This window comes from Siniperca chuatsi, linkage group LG23 (genome assembly GCF_020085105.1).
Source record: "Siniperca chuatsi isolate FFG_IHB_CAS linkage group LG23, ASM2008510v1, whole genome shotgun sequence".
Lineage (NCBI taxonomy): Eukaryota > Metazoa > Chordata > Actinopteri > Centrarchiformes > Sinipercidae > Siniperca > Siniperca chuatsi.
The window spans coordinates 11767701-11788588 of NC_058064.1; the positions used below are offsets into that span (position 1 = coordinate 11767701).

The window sequence follows — 20888 nt, forward strand, 5'->3', positions numbered from 1 at the left end:
CGTTTGTTGGGCGACACATTATCTCTGTTTATCTTTCTTGTTCTGTTCTGTTGGGTCCAGTTGGTCTTTTTTGGCCATGAACAAAGCCACTCAGGCTGTGGTGACAGACTGCTACGTTGACAGGCCACAGTCTCTGAGCTCACAGGCTTTTTTTGTCTCTGTCTCTCAGAGCAGTGCCTCCCAAAAAAGCTGCATCATGGGGCCCACACTTTGGTACGTTCCCTTCTGATCCCTCTCTTAAGGCCTAAACAGCAGCTGGGGAGATTAGAGAGTTGAGGACACCGACACACGGCGACTCTCCCTCACAGCAACACGGCCTGCCAGGATAGATCTGGTTCAGATTGGAGTGGGCTCTCATCAGAAGCACCCTTTGACTGGATCCAGTATGTTCAAAAACCTTCACCCGGCAAGGATCACCTCGTCTGGACTCTGAACTTCCAGTGAACCCTTATGTCCGTGGATCTCCAGCAACCTCACGGTGGACATTGTCTTTTGTTGGGACCTCTATCCCCACACGGCTTCTTCATTTCAGGGTCCAGACTGAATTACATGCAACTCAAGAAGTGGTCTTTCTAGTAGTAGTTTAAACTTATAGTGACTGGTCTGTACTAATCACGCTTTGGCCATGAGTTGTTTCGGGTACCGTCGAGAGCTGAGTAAGTACGAAGATGTCGACGAGGACGAGCTTTTGGCTTCCCTCAGCCCTGAAGAGCTGGCTGAGTTGGAAAAGGAGCTGGCAGACATTGATCCTGACGCCAACGTGCCCATAGGACTCAGACAGAGAGACCAGACAGACAAGACCCCGACAGGCACCTTCAGCAGAGAGGCCCTCATGAAGTATTGGGAAAATGAGACACGGAGACTGCTGGAGGACGAGATAGGTGGAGGAAGCCCCAAACTGGTCAGTGATGACATTTAATTAGATTTGCTTGGCATCTGTACAATGTGCTAAAAGTGAGAAGTCATTTGAAGTACTAAAAGGAAGGAAAATCATAACAAACCGCTCTTTCTTCCACAGTTGCCTTAAAACCAACTACACTGATTTAGCTTAACAATGTACTATACATGTTACATATGTTTTTAATAAAACAAATACTCATAATTACAGCATTGCATTTCAAATGCTGAATAATTTCATCAAAAAACAGGATGAAGAACAAGAGGAGTGTGTGACAGAAGAAAACAGTGGAGCAGAGGATGAAAAAGATGTTGAAAATGAGAAAGAACAGAAAAAGTATGAAGAACAAAAGGAGAATGAAGAAGACAAGGAAGAGGAGGAGGAGGATGATGAAGAAGAAGAAGAAGAAGCGGAGGAGAGTGAGGAAGAGGAGGAAGCTGAAACAGAGGAGGAGGAAGATGAGGAGGAGGAGGAACAAGAAAATCAATTAAAACCTGAACCCTCAAAGGATTCTGGGGTGCTGACATCACAGGCTGACACCCTGATGCTACTGAAGCCACAAAGGGTGGAGCCTATGAGACTGACTCCCCCCCCTCCACTTGCTGACCCAAACGTGACCGGAAACCCAACCGTTGTCGACGAAGCTCTCCAACGAGCTCTTAGCAATGACCCTGAACTTACAGAGGTTAATCTCAACAACATTGACGATATCTCACAGGTACGAATACAGACACGTGCTGTTAAAAGTTTCTTTACATCAGTAATATGTGTAAATACAGTGGTAAAACAGGCCTCCCTTTACATTTAACTATGTCAAACCCAAGTGTTTGCGCACAGACAAGCAAACAGCTCAGAATATGTAACCTCCGTGAAAAAATCCACTGTTATGTCAAAATAGTAGATTAGCTAGAGTTTTGAAGTGTGGTTTGAGTTTGGATGCGTGCTAGCAACCTGCTCTTTACTGTTGAGTAACTTTTGATTGTATGCCAGCTTATTTTTAGAACCAGGCATCTTGCCATGGTTATGTAATGGAGGACATAGTTACATATTTGGTACAAACACTTTCTGTGACTGGAAAATGAACAAAAATATGGTGTCCTCAGTTAATAGCTATGACAAGGTTTCTGTTTTTTGTAGGGGCCTTTAGGCAAGTTTAATTCATCCTGTGGTTTACTAAATAGCAAGCAGTGGCTATTTTACTCCTTTTAGTATTATGGGGGTTGGCAAGAGGAGGACCGCCTCGCAATTTGGGTGCAAGTCCTTGTATCGACTTGGTGAACATTGGCCTTACTGAAGTGTTAAATGTCTTCAGGGATGCTCTGAACTCTATGTGGTGGTGGTGGTGATGGTGAGAAGTTGTCAGTGTTCTGGAAAAAATAACCATCCCAATTTACTTCTTAGGAAACTCTCATCCGATTTGCTGAAGCACTGAGGTCCAACACACATGTTCGAGTCTTTAGCCTTGCAAATACCCGAGCCGACGACCCTGTGGCTCTGGCCATTGCTAAGATGCTGAGGGAGAACGCGTCCATCACCAGTCTGAATATAGAGTCTAACTATGTGACTGGGAAAGGCGTGATGGCACTGGTTCAAGCACTTCCAGGAAACAACACCCTGACTGAGCTTCGGTTCCACAACCAGAGACACATGTGTGGAGGACAGGTTAGTTCTCTCTCTCTTCCCATTTTGTCTCATTCAAACTGATCTTCACTAAGCAACCATACTCTGGTTAGCAGTTCTTATCTGCCTGCATGTGCAAGGTGTAACCGGGTATAACAATGTCTCCCTTAATCAAACTTCCCCCCACAGGTAGAGATGGAGATGGTGAAGATTCTAAGGGAAAACTGCACCTTGATCAAGCTGGGCTACCAGTTCAACCTGCCTGGGCCCAGGATGAGCATGACGGGGATCCTCACCAGGAACCAGGACCGTCAGAGACAGAAACGGCTGCAGGAGCAGAAACAGCAGCAGCAGGGCCAACAGGGGGCACCAGAGGGAGCTGTTAACCTCAGAACCACTGCACTGGTATGTAACATTGCTCTATTATGAGACATGTCTAATAAAATAGGATTATTTTTCAATTGGTCTGGGTGGACAGTGTCCCACTGACCGACAATTGCATTCTGCTTCGTTTTTGTTCTCAATTACTGTTTTCAAAGTCCCCATCTCTGTGAAAAACAGTGACAAACTCTTCAGCTAACAAGCTATATGCTAATGATGTACAACTTTGACAAAATTTGGATGTCTATATATGTGTATATATGGTAGGCATACTTGGTTCATTCTGTTGACTGTTAATCACAGAATACTAGTAATCATCCACGTATTTGTATTTGCCTCTAAAAAAGAACACCTTTTTTGATCACCTTACAGCTCACCCAGAGTCTCTATACATCAACTGACACAAATTTTTACTCTTCAACTCCCAGTTCAGCTACTTCACTGCTGTCACTGCTTACTTACCAACTTGCACACACTTCAACTGAAATTTCAAATGCTTTTATCATTTACAATTCATCTGACATAACTGCTTTCATCACTACACTTCAACAACTGCTTTCAGTACTTACTTGTCAAATAACATTTCAACTGCTCTCATTGCTTACTTGTCAAATGACATTTCAACTGGTTTCATTGTTTAGACGTCAACTGACATTTCAGCTGCTTTCGCATCTTGCTCTTCAACTGCTGGTTCAACTACTTTCAGTGTTTACATTGACAACTCAACTGCCTACTTTTATCTCTTACACTTCAATTGACCCCTCAGCTCTTTTAAATTGTTACGCTTCAAATAACTGCACATCCTTGTGCAGTGCTTCAACTTCAACTGACACTTTAACTGCTTTGAATGCTTAAATTTAAACTGCAACTCCCATACAACATTTCACATGCAAACAATCAACATTTTAAGACATTTTACCCTGCTTTCAACTGTAACTTTCAGCGTATGCGAGCACACTAGCCTTCCATATAAATGCATTTGTAATTATCCATTTTCCTCTCTCTATGCTAGAAAGGAACTCCTCGTTCATCTCCTTACAGCTCACCCAGAGTCTCTCCTTGGCCCTCACCCAAACTCCCCCGGAGTGACCTGGCTAAAAAACAGACACCTCCTGCTCCACCTCCTCCTCCTCCACCACCTCCTCCTCCCCCACCTCCTCCCCCACCACCTCTACCACAACAGGAGAGGAAGCCCACCAGGATGATTGCGGAGGTCATCAAAGCACACGAGGCGGGCAGCAAGAAGGTGAGAAAGACAAAAGGTAAGAAGGGCAAGAAGGGGAAGGAGAAGGAGTCGGGGAAAGACGAAACAAGTAGCATCCTGAAGGAGCTCAAGAACGCGCTGAGGCCCATGTCGGTGGAGAGGAGAGGGGAGGAGGGCAGCAGGCCGTCCACGCCAATGAGGTCAGCCCACGATCAGCTGATGGAGTCCATCCGCAAAAGCAGCGTCCGCAGCTTGAAACGGGTCAGTGGAAGGATTTGTACAACAATAGGGACGTTTAAATTATGTTTTTAATATGATGGTTAAAATTTGCTGTTAAATTGTTTTCACTTCTAATCTTGTTATCTTGCTGTAGCCTATCAGTGTCCCCTAAACACTGTATTACATTGAAGCTGGATTATTTAAAACATTCCTCCTCCACAAGCAGTCGAGCAATGTACTTAATGCGAAAGAACAAGTAGGAAGTTTAATTTAGATGAGGATGGCACAGAGTCAGTGGTGTCTGAGTCATCCCTGTGGCTGACATGGTATGTTCTGTCTCTCCAGACTGGGGTAGGCAGGCAAAAGGTTGCTTACCACCAGCCAGCACTGTGGTATGATCACAATGCTTTTACAGCCAGAGAGAGAGATCCAGGAAGGCCAAAATATAGCCAATAATAATGTCAACCAATCCAGTCAAGTATTCTTACCTTGAAGAGGAAGATAACCTGATACAGAGAAAAAAGAAGAATGGAAAACAAAGACAATGAGACAAATATTCAGGTTTATCTCATATAATGTTTTATGACATTATGTTACTGCTACAGTATAGGAAATTAATGCATCTGAACTTTGTTTTTGTGTTATTGTAATGAGCGCTTGCTATTTTTTCTGTTCGTGAAGAGAGACAAGTATTACCTTGGCTGAAGCTTTAGCACAGCTTGTTACATTGTTAGAGTGGAAAATCAGTTCTGCCCTCAGATGGCGGGGTCTCTTAGCTGTGAAATTCCTGCCACTTAGCGCAGGTATTTATAGAAACTGTTCAGTGGAGCTTTGATAAAGACAGATATGACACGTTACCACAGCACACACCAACAACACACATTCAACAAAACAGCCCACTAACACTTCATTTGTTGACGCCACTGAGGACATCACACACAGATTGCAAGCATATCAAGAAAACTGTTATAAGGAGTAGCTAATGTACATGATTATATTGAATAACATATTGCAATCATGATTCCTACAAGGTATCTGCACAGTATTAGTCAAAAATCATAATCTTAAAAGCCAACAATAAAAAAGGTGTACATGGCCAGCAGCCTTAGCTCAACTTAGCATAGCATAAAGACTAAGAAAACAGCTAGCCTTTCTCTGTCCAAAAGTAACAAAATCAAACCTACCAGCTCCTCTAAAGCTCTCTCATTAATGTGTTATATCTATTAAAACCACAACCTGTTCTGACTAAACAAACAAGATTTAACATGTTAGCTAGCTGTTTCCCCCTGTTCCCAGTCTTAAATGTTAAGCTAAGCTAAGCTAACCGGTTGCTGGCTATAGCGTCATATACAATATATCATACAGTGTATGAGGAGTGGTATCGATCTTCTCATCTAAGTAAAAAATGTGAAACAATTTCTTTAACTTGCTGGAACATTTCTTGACTAATATTACAGCATGAAAATTTCCCAGCCAATGAAAGTTGTAGTCTGGCTAGTGTACACTGCCAACAACCAGAACAATGAGCCACTATAAATTTGCTGTACTCCTTGCTGAAGCCATTTCACGGGAAATGTGGGTTGAAAACTACATTCTTGTACCCATGGCTCAGAAGTCATAATTGCTAACTTTTTGATGTTACTCAGTCATGACTCATGTCCATTCCTCTCATTTCTATCTTTGCCATCACCATCATTCTTAAAAAGCATTAATGCCTTGAAAAATATTTTCATGGCCTGCACTTAAAACTGACATTGCATTGTTTTCCAGGTGGAAGTCCCACATCATCTACGATAATACAAGCAGAAATAAAAGAGGTCTATCCGTTGCCATGGAAATTGGGGAGTCTGCATAATGATGATGATGGAGTGACCAACAAAGATGAGAGCACATGGTGAAAACATTGTTGGGATTGCTGAGGGGGCAAAAACTGAATTCTTACTCATGAAAAAGAAATTATACAGGAAATTTGCACTGCAACAATAGCTTTACATTTTATGAATGTTTAAGTTTTTTTAAAAGTATTTATGCATAATTGAAAATGGCGTTTGTATTTTAATTTTGAAATGAGTTGACGGAACTGTTTACTGATACGTTTTCTAATTCACTGTTTTCTTGTAAAATTGTAAATATGATCTGTTGTTGGTTGAATTCTGTGTTGATTTCTAAATATAGCCATTTGGTGTTTACAATACTACTTGTCAAAGTATGTAGACTGTTTTCTTATTCTTTGGTTAGTGGACTCTTCCATTTGAAAGAAAAGGGTCAAGCTGTTATACAGCAGTATAGAAAGCACATCTAGCCTCTGTTTTTATCAGTGAGTCAGCTTACTGGTCAAGCACCGCTGATGCATATTCCCATTCCGACACACTCACAATACACCCACTCAGTTAGCACATATTGCAGCAGGGCTTTTGCACACTTTGTTTGAACAATTCACAATGCATGACAAGTGAAGAATAGGCACTCACTACTAGAACATCACAGAAGAGACATCACAAAGGAGACATCAACTTTAAACAAAAGTCACAAGATCAAATAAAAAGCTGTGGGCTACTTAAAAGCTGCACTACACAATGCCTTTAAAGCGAGACTGTAACTTTTGAAAGAAGAAATAACACATTATTCCTCTTAAAAATGGAAAGTTGAATTCATAAGCAGTAAAACACACCGTTGCTCAGGTCAATACACTCTGGGGATTTGCAGCTACAGCCTTAATTGGTCTGGTATGAACAGTAGCTTAGGGTGGCTAAAGTTAGCATACATATTACTTTGTAACTGTCATAACTGAGCCAGTTTGCTGACTATAACTCTTTTATCCCAAAATTGTCACTTAGACTTCTGCTGAATAGCCGCCACTATGGCCACAAGTGAAAATTATGGCATAATGCTAATGCTAACACTGTAACAGTAGAACAAGTAGAGAAAAGTAAGCAAAATGTCCGTTATAGGGCAATATCTACCAAACGTTTGCTAACATTAGTTAACGTTAGCCAAGATAAGCTAGCTCGCTTCAAATACAAAATTAAAATGTCACCATCACCAACAACCAGGTTAAAATTTCAAGTTAAAAGTTATAGGTACAGTAGGTACCATTCAAAACTATTCTGGACTTATTCTGAGTCAGTGGGACTACATTAGATGGACAAGAACCGAAGGATTTAAGAGAGAGAGAAAGAGGTGACAGGTTGGGGAGCAGAGACCAAGAGCATGTGAGCGAGGGGATGACAGATGAAAGAGTGAAAGCAAGAGACTGAGAGATGTGAGCTATTAGTATCCTAATCTTGGTCCTGCATTTGTTTATGTGTCCTGGAAGAGTTCTCTGACTCCTAAATCCACAGTGCAGCTGTTCAAAGCCGACACGCTCAGGGGCTCAGGGGTGGCAACAATGAGAAAACTACAAATTATATTGCAAACCATTTCACAAAGTGTACCAGAAGCTTTTAAAGTGATTTCCCATTTTAAAAGCATTCCATGAATCTCAGTGTTGTACAAAAAAAAATCATCTTCATAAGAAAGTTGAAAATTGCACCAGACAGGTATTGAAAAATTGGCAATTATTAAATTATGTTGTGTGGTAGCGCAACTGAAAGCATAGATTATTTTGCTGGCTTGCATGTTGATGTGTGCTTGTAAGAAGTTTTGACATTCAAGACCTGAAATTTGACTGCTGAAATGAAACCTTTTTGATACAGGGAGCTACCATCCATCCATCCATTTTCTACCGCTTGGTCCCCGTTAGGGGGTCGCGGGTGACTGGAGCCTATCCCAGTGACTTCGGGCCTTAGGCAGGGCACACCCTGGACAGTGGCCAACTCGTCGCAGGGGCGAACACAGACACAGACAAGGACAGACAACCATTCACTCACACATTCATTCAATACGGGCAATTTAGAGTTATCAATTAACCTACACATGCATGTCTTTGGACGGTGGGAGGAAGCCGGAGAACCCGGAGAGAACCCACGGTAACACGGGAGGACATGCAGACTCCACCCAGAGAGATTGTGTGACGTTGGTCCGGTCCGGGAATCGAACCCACGAACCCACGATCTCCTTATTGGGAGGCAGGAGCTGTAGCCGCTCTGCCACCGTGCACCCCCACAGGGAGCTACCAAATTTAAATAATCGTTTTTATGACGTCCATGCTTGTTTATCGTTTTCCTCCAGGGTTTGATTTTTCCAACAACATAGTTTGTTAAATACAGTATTGTTGTTTGGCTGTTAATTCTGGAATCTTAGATGCTGGAGCTTCCCCTCAGTACTTCAATGCAGCACCAGTAGGACTCTTCAAAATAATCCACCCTTTCAACTACAATAACATGCAATGATATCATGACTTTGGCAATTGAATTAAGCTCCTCTGCAGATTAAACGCCCCATGCCGAAAACCAGTCTCCTCACTGGCCTTCCCAAGTACAGCAGCTCAGTGTGCACAATGCATTCCTTAGGCTGAGTGTCCTAGGAATAAAACTTCCTCTACTCAAGTACAGCACTTTGTCAAACTGTCAATAGGGGGATCCTTCCATACAATTCATCCATAAAATGTAGAGACTTCCTGCTTGTAAATGGGGTCTCTGCACTCAGGGTGGTCAATGCATTATCCTCATTTAGAATTCAAGAATATTTCAGGATGGACAGAGGTTTTCATGCACCATGGGGAAATGTAATAGTCTCTGAACCACAACAAAATTGTGAAGTATGCAAGTTTGCATGTATTCCTTTAACAGTGAGCTAGAGAATATCCCTTTAGCTTCTCAGTCGCAACACTCAGGCCCTTTGACCTTTGCATTCCTTCAAGTGCATTAAAGGGCAATTTCACTAAGTATTTGACCCAATATTCTACTTGTGATTTTCTACTTAGCTAAGGCCAGGTTATTAGACATCTGGCTGCATTGTAATAGCAACAAAATCATGTGATTATGCTTAATTTTTGTAAAAGTTATATCATTATCTATAAGACATTTAGAGCCCCTTTTGCATTAACTCTCAAAAACTCCTTGTCCAGAAGAAGAAATTTAGCTTCACAGATGACGTAATATTGTATAAATTATACCCTTTAACAAGTTTATGCTGACATCAGACAAAAAAATAGTCAAAAGACAAATAGTGCTCTGTCGCTTCTATAAATGCTTTTGTTTTTGTGTGCACGTGTTAGTCGGGGTCTCTATGGAAGCACTGTATCCAAGTAGTGCTGCCACACTAGTGGAAAGGGCCATACCTGCTCTAATCCCTCACATTAGCTCTGCAGCAGGGAGAACTGATACAGGGTCAGTGTGGTGTCAACTGATGTGGACATCAGCTAAAAATAAATGGTAGAGGCATAGAATTGTTGTGGTCATTTTTGTGTTTGTCACACTTAATCACAGGGTCAGTTCTTGACTTCTAAAAATATAACTGAAAGGCCAACTTTTAGATCCTCACTTCCTTTTCCCTGGAGCATAGTCACATCTTATATTCTTGCTACATGCCTTTTTTCCAGCTCACATGCACATTAAGTAATTGTTAAGAAACCCTGATGCATGACTTTATAAGTGAGACTACTGGGCTCATGTGTACAGTCTGTCCCACATACTATTAAGAGAACCAGGGTTAACAGGTGGACTCATGAAACAAACTGTTCTCAACTATTTCTGTCTCTCTCACACAAAGATTCACTTTTATAGCTGCATTTTGCTATTAATAGATACACATGAGGGGGTCTACAATTTGCTGGGTACACTCCCAACAAACAAACAAATCCCTCTTTCTCCTCTTCTTTTGGAAACTGGAATTTACAGTCAGGACTGTTATGTTACACAGACAACTAAGTTGCTACAGAGCTGTACTTGTGCTTTGTCCCTCACTCACCCAGTTTTCAATTTCTACCTGGCTCAGGGGGTGAAATGGTAGCAGTAAAGGGTGTGATAATCCTCTGCTCAGCTGTTACCAGATCTGTCCAACTCCCTGTCTATTGCAGGTGATGAAGCCTGTATTCATCACTCCTCTCTCACACACACACACACACACACACACACACATAAATTACATACTTGACAGATATGATTGTGCTCTCTTACACACAAGTGAAACAAAATCTGTGTGAATAAAGTAGTGTAACTTGAATCAACATTAACCATAAAAAGTTAAGACTTCTAAACCCTAGTTTAAATAAAGTTTTGATTTCCAAAATTCTGCATCCTAAAAACAAAGTTTTGAGAAGAAACATACATCATAATAGGCTGTGAAGGTAAAAGAAGCCCAAATACAGAAGTATGTAAATATCAACCTTTTATTGGAGTGTACAATGTAAGAGTTCAATATTTGTCAAGCCTCATTGATAAGGCTCCGCGTCCACAACATCTTATTTACCGAGTTACCTACAGAAGCTAACATCAGTGAAAACATGGCTAGGTTTTTCCCAAAAAGTATCTTGATATTCGACAAAAGAGGTCAGTTCTTACATCAAACAAGTGGCAATTTGTCTCTCACAGACAGAATTTAAAGAGAACACCAACATTCCTTTTTTTTGCCAACAGTGGAAAAAAAAGTTATTAAAACATTTTGACATGTCATTGTGTTATTTTTGCTGGATATTTGTTACACTGTGGCAAAGACGTTTCTGTTTTAGCTCTCCTATCACCCACAACATGTTAACAATATTAGCATTCTACTTGTTAGCATGTGCAAAATTTGCATCCCTCATTCTGGAATGCTACTGTAAATGCTAAATGCTTAGGTCTATCCACTGAGTGCTATGCAGCTAATTAGCTTGCCAATGACGGTAATGTTGTTACAAGACGTTCTTTATTTGAAGGACAATACTATGAATGTCACATTTAATATCTTGACCTGCCATAGTGCTAATGTAATGCCAATATGCTTTTGGGAAATAGGTTTAAATCCAACAGAATGACTTTCCCATATAAGTCCATGCATCAGTTAGGAAACTGACCAAGACTAATACAGTGTGCAGCTTGAGGACAAACTAAAGGTGCAAGTAACGATCCCTAATTTACAAAAATGATTCAACATGGGGTCTACTGTAGATCTAGCATGGCTGCCATAGAGAAACCCTGGAAGGCCAAGCTTTGTCTTTGACGCTTAAAAGGAAAAAAGGATTAGTAGTTGCGGCTCTGGTACCCTTCAATGCGAAGATTTAAGGCAAGACTGTAACTGTTAAAAGAAGAAATAACACATTTTTCCTCTTACAATGAAAAGTTGAATTCATTAGTGATAGAAAGCACTCCTGCTCAATTCAACACACTTTGCTGCTACAGCCTTTTTTGATCTGGTATGACCAGTTAGCATATGCTGGCTAAGTTTAGCAAACTTCAGATAGATACTGCTTTATGACAGACATGATTTTTCTCCATTTGTGCTACTATTATAGTAGGTTTTAGCATTTTTCCATAATTGTCACTTGTGGCTGCAGTAGCTTCTGTTTAGCAAGTTAGTCTTGCGTTAAAAGAGAGACACATATCTACTCTGGTTGGTTAGCAAGCATTGCACAAGTATAGAGTCTCCATAGCCATAGTGTCAGGAACTGCTGAAATAATTGCTACAAATGGGTTACTTTATCCAACTTTGACTTAGTTTTGAGCCAGACTGGATGGGTTTACCACACCGGGACTAGTCATGCCATTGCATTTGTCTTTTATTAAAAATAAAGGTGATTTTTAAATCCTTTTTGTAATGAATATAACAATTTGTCATTTAAAGTATTGTCCTTTATGACAAATCCACCTTTAAATAAACACATAGCAGGAATTATTGGGAAATATTATTTAGTTTGATTAAATACATGCCGACATCTGACTATTTGATCTTTGTAGGGAATAACTGACCACTGTCTGACTTCTTTTTAATAAGCAATTCCTATATTACACCTCATGATTTACTAGTTAGTCAAGAAAATGTTGATACTTGTTTGAATAATGCCATGAATCTAGTGTTTCTCCCCATACTGTGTCAGCACTTAGTGCCTACAACAGGAAGAACGCAACTTTAGCCCAACTGTTTCTGTACAGTAACTTAGCATATGGACCCATTATGAGCATCAGGTGTGTAAAACTAAAATGTCTTTATTTCTCAAGCTACATGATGAATGACCTGATTCCAACAAACAGGCATTTATTAATACTCTGCTTGCTGCTGTAAAAAAAGAAAAATATTTTTTTTTAAAAGAGCAAGATTTCAACAGAATCTGCAGTGTGAAAGTGACAAAAAAAATACAAATAAAATAAAAAGAACTAAAATTCTCAACAGATAGCCAGCCATAACGCTGCGGGCTACCTCCATGCGTGTACTATGTAGTGTGGTGGGTTAACGGTTAAAAATGCTTAATGTCCAAGTGTATTTTGTCTCATTACTTAAAGCATATGTATGTTCCATAATGATACAGACCTGAAAATGTTCTGTATTCATGCAGCGAGTCTCCTCTTTCAATCTGTGCAAAAATATAACAAGACTCAAACTCTGGAGCAAATTTACAGTCGACAGCAAAATGAAGCTAAATATTCCAAAAAGAGCATTTTCCTTTTTTTATTCTTTGTTTTAAGAAAATATGAGTGCTAAACTAGGATCATTTGAATAAGTAAAAATAAACTAGAGAGCAATAGGGTATGAAAATAGTTCATTTTTTCCCCCCTCCTGACGAACAATGATGACACGATTGATGAAGGATTTGTGGCAACTTATTTTGTAAGCCCTCCCCTTCAATCAATGACCAAAAGAAGAAAAACAAAAAATATTCAACTCTAAAGTTCAAGAGACAACTTGATGTAAAATTGCACGTTAATCTGGGGACTGGGAACACGGGAGAGTGACAGGGAGGGGACATGTGTGATGAGATGATGGGAGGCAGCAGAAGTGAAGGATGGCTGAGTGACAGATGGAAGCGACAAACGTCAAAGAGTTGGGAACGTGGGAGGAGGAGAAGGAGATGCATAGAGATGGAAAAAGCCAGAAAATAGTTAAAAGGAGACATGTAACATATTGCTATCAAGAGACAGAGATGGAGCCAACAGACATGACAGAGATAAAGAAACCTAAGATATGAGAATGACAAACAAATTACAGATTAAATGAGGTATTGCACAGATTAATAAAAAAAAGCATAAAGGCAACAAAAATATACAGCAAATTGATAGAACATTTACATTTAGAATTTTGAAATTAAAGATTTCTTTTTAGAAAGAAAATAACAATTTTAGTGTCAGAATCATCCAGGGGTTGGGGGAGGGGAGAAAAAAAAAATCACTAGTCCTCCCATTCATCATCATCCTCAAAGTCCTCATCTTCTTCATCGTCGTCATCCTCATCTGTGGAAGAGAAGAAGCCATTCACATGAAGTCTAACAGCTGAAATGATGTTCTTATAGGCAACAAAGTAAAATACACTGAAGGATGATTCAAACAATGGCATTTTCCAAAGTACTTCCTTTTCAAGAGAAAATAAATAAGTTTCTGTGGTATAAATGTCCTTTTATTTTTTATTTTTTGGTCTGTTGAAGAGTAAACTTTACTTTGTAACTTATTTGAATACATTTTAAGGACTACTTTCTTTTAGGGAAGAAAAGGTTCTTCCACTGAGAGGCTTAAAATGGAAAAAAAAAAATCACAAGGTTGTTCAGACTGTTGAGGAAGTGGTGAAAGTCTAATTTATAGTTTGGCGACAGTGTGTCATCTGACAAAGTCTGAGTGACTGGTGTCAAACTGCTCCATTGGGTAAACTTCTCAAAAGCACTTGTGGCAGCATAACTCAAGTCCCCAGGATCCATTCAGATTAACTGTGAAATAAACCCCTTCTACAAAATCCTCTCATAGCTGCCTCTAGCTCAGTCATTGAGCACTTCTCTAAAGTTACTTCATTGAAATTTGGTTTTGATATCATATGGAGTTGAATTAGTGTGAATGCCATCTTATTGGGCATTCAGCCTTAAAAGTTAATATGTTGGTGGGGGCATGTTGTTTCATGTAAAAACGGGGCAATGAAATATAACCCAGAAAGGCAGATTTGAGTAATAGATCCACAAGTGTACTGGCTTATCAGACACCAAATAACTGCACAGTGGTTTGTAATACAATGAAACAGAAGTTTAATCTGGAATCTACGCTTACACGTATTTGACTGGTCAATGCAGTATCTTGCTGGATGACGCTGCATTGCCTAGTGGCAAAAGCTGAGCCAGGATGAACTTTTTTGATTTGTTTTTTTCCCCAGGAGCTTTCAGTATCTGCACTTATTGCAAGTTGCTTTGGGCAATAGCATCTGCTAAATGAATGTAATGTAATATTAAGTAAGTAACTTGGTAAGTGTTGCACTAATAACAGCATGTAAAAATTCCTGTGGATTTCTACACATGACAGGAAACAGGAAATGAGGATAATATTATAAGCTAGTTGAATAGAGGGTGAATGTTTGTGTTTGTATGTACCTGAAGAGTGAATAGCCTTGCTCCTTTTCTGCATCACCTCCATCAGGGCCCCGACGATGCCTGCCGAGGAGGCCTGGGTGGAAGGGGCTGAATCGGTATTGTCATCCCTCTGTGAAGAAGACACAGCCACAGTTAAAGCACAAGATACAGATTAATACAGAGTTGACTGAGAGGTGTGTTGTGTGTACGAATGAATACTGACCGTTTTAAGTTGGATTCCTTGTCGGATTTGGTCCAGAAGTGCGTCTCTGCCGGTGTTGCTGGACACTGGCCTCTCTTTCTGTTCCACCTTCTTCAGCTGGGTGCCTTCTCTGATCTGACTCAACAGTGCAGACTTGCCCCCAGATGAGGGCAGACTGCCGTCCCCTCCATTAGCCTCCGTGGACAGTGGAGGAGCCGGGGGTGGAGGGCCAGGAGGTGGGGAGGAGGAGGGGAGGAGGCGGTGCTCCAGTACTGGATGGAGTTGAGGATGAAGGGGGAGGAGGTGGCGGGGGAGGCGCCACAGGAATTGAGGCATGGGCTGGTGGAGGGGGAGGCGGGAGATAGCCTCGGCTGGGAGGGGGAGGCGGTGGAGCTGACATGCCCGGTCGGGATGGAGGGGGAGGAGGGGGGGCAGAGAAGGGAGCTCTGGAAGGGGGAGGAGGTGGCGGAGCACCTCGCCCGCGGGCAGGAGGAGGGGGAGGAGGGGCTGAGCTGTGGTGTGGGGGTGGGGGAGGAGGGCCGCCTCTGGATGGAGGGGGTGGAGGAGCTGGAGAGAAAAAAAACAACAAAAACTTGAAGTTAAAGTTGTAATCATCAGTATGCATCATTCAGAGTTCACACTGCAGCCTTGAAGAACATCAAGATTTCATTTCATGTATTTTTTTTAACATTACTTTCATGAAAGGACGGCTGGAAGATCTGGATGGTCTCAAAGGATTTCACATGTCAAAATGCTCATCAGTTTTCCAATTCTTGTCTGTATCAATGCATCATGCAGTCATATAATCAAGCCACTGGGGGCAACCTGTAACTAGTGTTCATTTCGTTATCAAAAACAGATGAAATATTGGGCTACATGTTTTTTTTCTCCAATAATGAAGATTTAATGTTGATGAGACAAAACTGAATTCCAAAACTGAAATTGAAAATCTGAATTGAAAAGCCATTCCAAATTTGTATTTGTTATGAAACACCCTTTTTAAACTCATTGTTGAAAACTTGTACTGTACTTCGGTCTAACAGCTGGTTATAGAAGCGCAAATGCACGTGCATAGTTGTAACAAAGTGGTGGCCCAGAGTTAGAGTTTGGATAAGACAGAAGTTAAACAGCTAAAAATATACATCAAAATAAAAAAAAAAATAAAAAAAACAAAAACAAATCATGAAATAGCTCCCAATTCTTGCTAGTATCAATGCATCATGCAGTTATATAGTCAAGCCACTGGGGGCAGCCTTCTTGCATGTAACTAATGTTAATCTTGTTAATGAAAATTGTAACAGAATATATGCATAGTTTCTACAATATGGTGGACAAGAGCTTATAAGAGTTTACAAGTTTGGCTAAGACAGACGTTAACATCGTTAAAAAATAATGATTGCACAATAATAATTTTATGTAACAGAGGAAGGTATAGGAATGCTGTGTTTTAAATGTCTCCACGTTTAGTCATAATGGCGCAGAGTCAGCTAATGATAAAACATCCAGGTCAAGTTCAAACAAAACAACAAACACTGAACTAACTTCAGTAACTGCAAAAACCGTACACACTATACTTGAATTCTTAGGTCCTATTACAGTCCAACTTGACATGCACAGTCATGAGCTGTCACAGCAGGTCATGCATAGAAACCTACCACTCCACCTGGGCGGACCTGGGGATAAAACCATCACACTAGTTAGATTGTCTTAAATTGACAATCACTCTTTAATACGTATTTCACATGGTCAGTGTGAAAACATGTGTATAGATCACACTTAACAACACAGTCTCACTGGACATGTTCTACATCATGGTACCGAAAGGCCCCACTGAAGCCAGTATAGTAACGTTTACTGTGAAATTGACCTTTTCTAAGCAAAAGTGTGGGACCTTCCCTTTTTTAATTGCCCTTTCCAATTCTAATTCTTTGTCCAAAAAAAGAATCTGGTAAGCGTAGCCTTACCTTGTCTCCGTAGCTCATTTTTGACTGCTTCTACGCCTCCTTTCTTCTCAATGAAGTCGTAGATGACCTTGGAGGTCTCCTTGTCCTTCAGCTGAGCCTCAGAGATGCCGCACATATCAAACAGGTTCTTCAGCTCTGGGTCCAAGTTATTCAACTGAAGAAAGAAAACATAGGAGGATAAGACATGCATTCATTTAAACAGTCGAGAATGAAGGTTACCACAGCAGTAATCCTAATTCCAAACCCTGGAAATGGATCTGCATGATTTACTAATTGGGTTATAGAGGGGTGCATACATTCAAAGAGACATGGTAAACAGCAGTTGTATAATGCTGTATTATATAATGCATATGTTGTTGTTGTATCATCATCATCATCAAATGATTCTGTATCATTATGGGTTCCTAAATTTAACACAATATCAGCCTCCTTACCACAGTAACTAAAACATACTGGCTATAACAGAGCTGCTCTCATATCTGCTCATGTACGAGCAGTTAAGAGTTAAGATCTGTGATGTGATTTCACTGGTTTTAATCTGTATTTATGAGCTTTGCAGCTCAGTAACACATTATGTGACTGACATGTTAAGAGTTGAGTTGGGATTAAAAGGGACATTTGAAAAAGCAGGATTACTCAGTTGGACACTAGCTGTTAGAAATCTATTCAAAACATATCAAATGATTCATTCAGTAAAGTGTGAGTATGTAAGAAGTAACTTTGTTATTTGTGATGTTACACTCTCTTTTGTGAAGACACTGAGATATCCCTCTAAGACAGCTCAAAATGAGACCAGTGTCAGCCATTATGCTGCCACCTGGTGGCGTGGTTTAACACTACCAGGTTGGCACCCAGGAGGAAAATAGTGCTCATTAACCCAGATTTGAATACAAGTTAGGCCAGGGATAATTATTTGTTACAAGAGTTTCCCCTTCAGCTGCTTCTGTTTGTCATATTGTTTTTTGTTTCCAGCAGAGATGATACAGAGAAAGCCAAAAATAATACAATACACTGTTTATTTAAGTGTGTCATTATGTCCTGTTTCTATGTGACTGAGCCAAATGCAATATCCTGGTGCAGCTACTGCTACAAACTTTTTATTTTTTATAAGTGTTTGATACCCAGAAGTTTTTGGGTGTCTATAAAGTACTTTATCTACAGTAACTATGGTGTATAGATAGAAAAGAAAAGAGACATATTAAACTGGTAAGACAATAAGATATATCCCTTGCTCATTTGTGAATCAACTCATTCGTGCTCCGTCTGTAAGCCTGAGGATTTGAGAGGTGAGCAAGCTTTGTTCACCTGACGTCACCCATTCAAATCAATCTAAGTCCTTGAAAACATTAACTTATGAAACCAAATCATCTGAATTTCATCTTTTTTCATTTAGTTAGAGTTAAGTCCTCTGACCTGCATGATCTCATACTCATCATCCAGCATAATTACTGATGACGCTTTTTGGGAAGGAGTCCATGGATTATGCAGATGCAGGTTGATTCTTCTCCCTCGGAAATCTCCTTGTGTAACCCTCCTGATGACTTGGCAACGCAGCTTGGCTTAACATTTTGGAGCCGATATTAAATTTTAAAAATCTGCCTGGAAGAGGGACGTCTGACTGACAAACAGATAAACTTGGGGCCAAGTTTTAAAAATATCTAGACCTCACATACTCCTAACGTGTGCAGAGACACATACAAACAAGCACACATTAACATGACACTTTTGTATATTGCACTTACATCAAAGCCTGTATTTGGATCCCATCCTACATGCCCAATGTGCCTGTGAGAGAAGTAGAAGAGAGAGCGTGAGACCAAAAAGACTGAGAGAAGGCAGAAGATATGTACAGTACATTTTCACAAAAAAAAGAAGAGATGAGGCAGGGGTCGATTGGACTGCTGCAAAATCCATGTTGACCCCTGTTTTTTTAACCCAGATGGCTCATTGGTATCCTGCACTATCTCAATCAAGACTATGTGAGCTGCCACTCACTATTACTGAAAGCACAGCGCAGATTTTCCTGCATTACCAATCATACTAAACACTGTATAGGATTAGATTCTGAATAAAGACAGCCTAGATTAATACCTCATCCACATTCGCCAGTACTGATATGTACAAGAGGGATATAGGCCTCTGGGCCAATATGTCATATAGGGAACAATAGGGAACTCAAAGACCTACAGTCATGTAGCTGTTGTTCATATATAAAGATGTTTAATCTGCATTTGTATCTCAATCTGCATGAAATCCCAATAGGATAGACAACCATACTGTCTGGCAGTATAAGGGCTTTGTTAAAGGATGAATTGTTCAAGTGAGAATCCTGACCACCGAGTTATGGCCATTTCATTTTATTATGTTGCGCTACCTATTGTCAGAATGCCTTCCAAGTTTGCAGGATCACTCAAATTGACATGCACACGTGTGTTTTAGAGTTATGGCACATTATGCAACATGGTATGACAAATCAAAAAGTCAATACAAACATTTCAGGGAGTCCTTCAAAGATGTCGTGTGCTAAATTGTGTGAAGACTAGGTGGAGATAAAATTTAGTGAGAAGATGACGGTGTTTATCACCTGACCTGAACCCCACCCTACTTGTGCCTGTGGCGACTCACTGGAAGTTGCTCGGTGTGCCGATGTCTGCCTTGGTCAACCTCTTCTTCTTCCCCTTGGCCTTTTTCTCCCTCTTGGGGAAGGAGGAGTGCACAATGTTGTTCACCTGAGAGTTGTTATGGTAACGCTGAACATTGCTGATCTCTGGGTTTTTGATGTCGACGGTAGCCATGGGCAACGTTGGGCCTTAAAAATGACAGAGACAATAAAGTTACACTTTATATAATACAGCATGTGGAATGCAGAGAATAGTAGTTTCATTAAACTGTAGAGACATAACTTGGTTGTGGGGTTTTCCACTATATCTAAAAAGGAGTATGAGTACTTCTTAAATGTTGAATACATATACCTTCTTTACATATCAGGGCTACAAATAATATGTCTGGCATAGTTGTGACATGTTTACCGTTTAACATTTCATAAAAAAAAATCATGGGGCTTATTAGGGCCAGCAGTGTCCCTTTAATTATGTAATCCATTATTAATGACTATTACAGACTCTGTTTGGCACAGAGAGGTCTGGCAATTTTATTTGGGTTTGTGGGTGTGAAGAGGGCTTAGAATATGTGGGATTATAGCATCATCTCATTACTGCTGCTCAGGTTATTTAAACTAAATTACAGAACTAGTTAAGACTGAAAATAGATACTAAACAAAACATTATTAGAGTATTTGAGATGTAGAGGTTTAAGTCTACTGTAAAACTTGTATCAGTTTGGTGAGCTACTATCTAAAAATGACATTCATTCTGAGCGCTTATTCATTTTGCAGTGAGTTCACTTTTGCAGATGGTGCGTGTCTCAACCACTCATCCAAACTGTCTGGTCTGTTTGGTCTCAACATTGGTAGGGACAATCTGGGATCTCCCAGATTGGGACCGGCACCTATTTGATTGGATCGGGCACCTCCTTTTTCACTATCAAAATCTGTAAATACATTTTGTGTAATATTTAATGTTGTCTGTTCTGTCAGTCTTTTATTTCCCATTGAAGTTACTCGTAAATCGTTTGTTTGTCTATTTTGGATGCATTTTAAAGCAGTTTTGTTTTTTTGTTTGTTTTTTTTAAAGAGAGAGAGAGAGGGGTCAGGTCACGCAGTGAAGTGTGTGAGTTTTGCGTCACCTGAGCTAATGTTACTGCGATTTGAATTAGGATACCCTAAGCAACAAGGAGGAAACTGATGCACTTCAAGCGCTACCCCTAGCACCAATAGGAAGTATTGCGCTGCAGCGCGTCAACAACTGTCTCTGCTCATTCATTAATCTACACCATAGACTGAACATATTATACATAGTCAATGATCTATGACCTTTTTCAAGGGCGACGCTGAAAATAGGACAGTGGTGTGAAGCTGCCGCCGGTTCAGGGTTTGTACATAGAAA

The 20888-nt window shown here is 40.4% G+C and overlaps 2 protein-coding genes across 2 annotated transcripts in view; one reads left to right on the plus strand and one right to left on the minus strand.

Annotated features, from left to right (window-relative positions):
• The first annotated feature begins 213 nt into the window (after positions 1-213).
• Positions 214-6516, plus strand: lmod2b (leiomodin 2 (cardiac) b). The gene is made up of 6 exons (XM_044185496.1): positions 214-901; positions 1149-1616; positions 2300-2560; positions 2708-2923; positions 3912-4364; positions 6093-6516. Exons 1-6 carry the CDS (start codon positions 626-628, stop codon positions 6117-6119), a joined length of 1701 nt encoding a protein of 566 aa, XP_044041431.1. The 5' UTR covers positions 214-625; the 3' UTR covers positions 6120-6516.
• A 4063-nt stretch (positions 6517-10579) lies between these two features.
• waslb (WASP like actin nucleation promoting factor b) overlaps positions 10580-20888 on the minus strand; it is a 32606-nt gene continuing 22297 nt past the window's right edge. The window contains 7 exon segments of the mRNA XM_044185497.1: positions 10580-13624; positions 14740-14848; positions 14942-15163; positions 15165-15487; positions 16885-17038; positions 18627-18669; positions 19510-19693. Coding sequence (XP_044041432.1) covers positions 13563-13624; positions 14740-14848; positions 14942-15163; positions 15165-15487; positions 16885-17038; positions 18627-18669; positions 19510-19693 — 1097 coding nt within the window. The 3' untranslated portion in view covers positions 10580-13562.

Coding starts and splice junctions, on each gene's coding strand:
- lmod2b (XM_044185496.1), top strand. CDS start 626: ATGAGTTGTTTCGGGTACCGTCGAGAGCTGAGTAAGTACGAAGATGTC. Junction 2,561..2,707: donor GACACATGTGTGGAGGACAG/GTTAGTTCTCTC, acceptor TTCCCCCCACAG/GTAGAGATGGAGATGGTGAA. Junction 2,924..3,911: donor ACCTCAGAACCACTGCACTG/GTATGTAACATT, acceptor TCTCTATGCTAG/AAAGGAACTCCTCGTTCATC.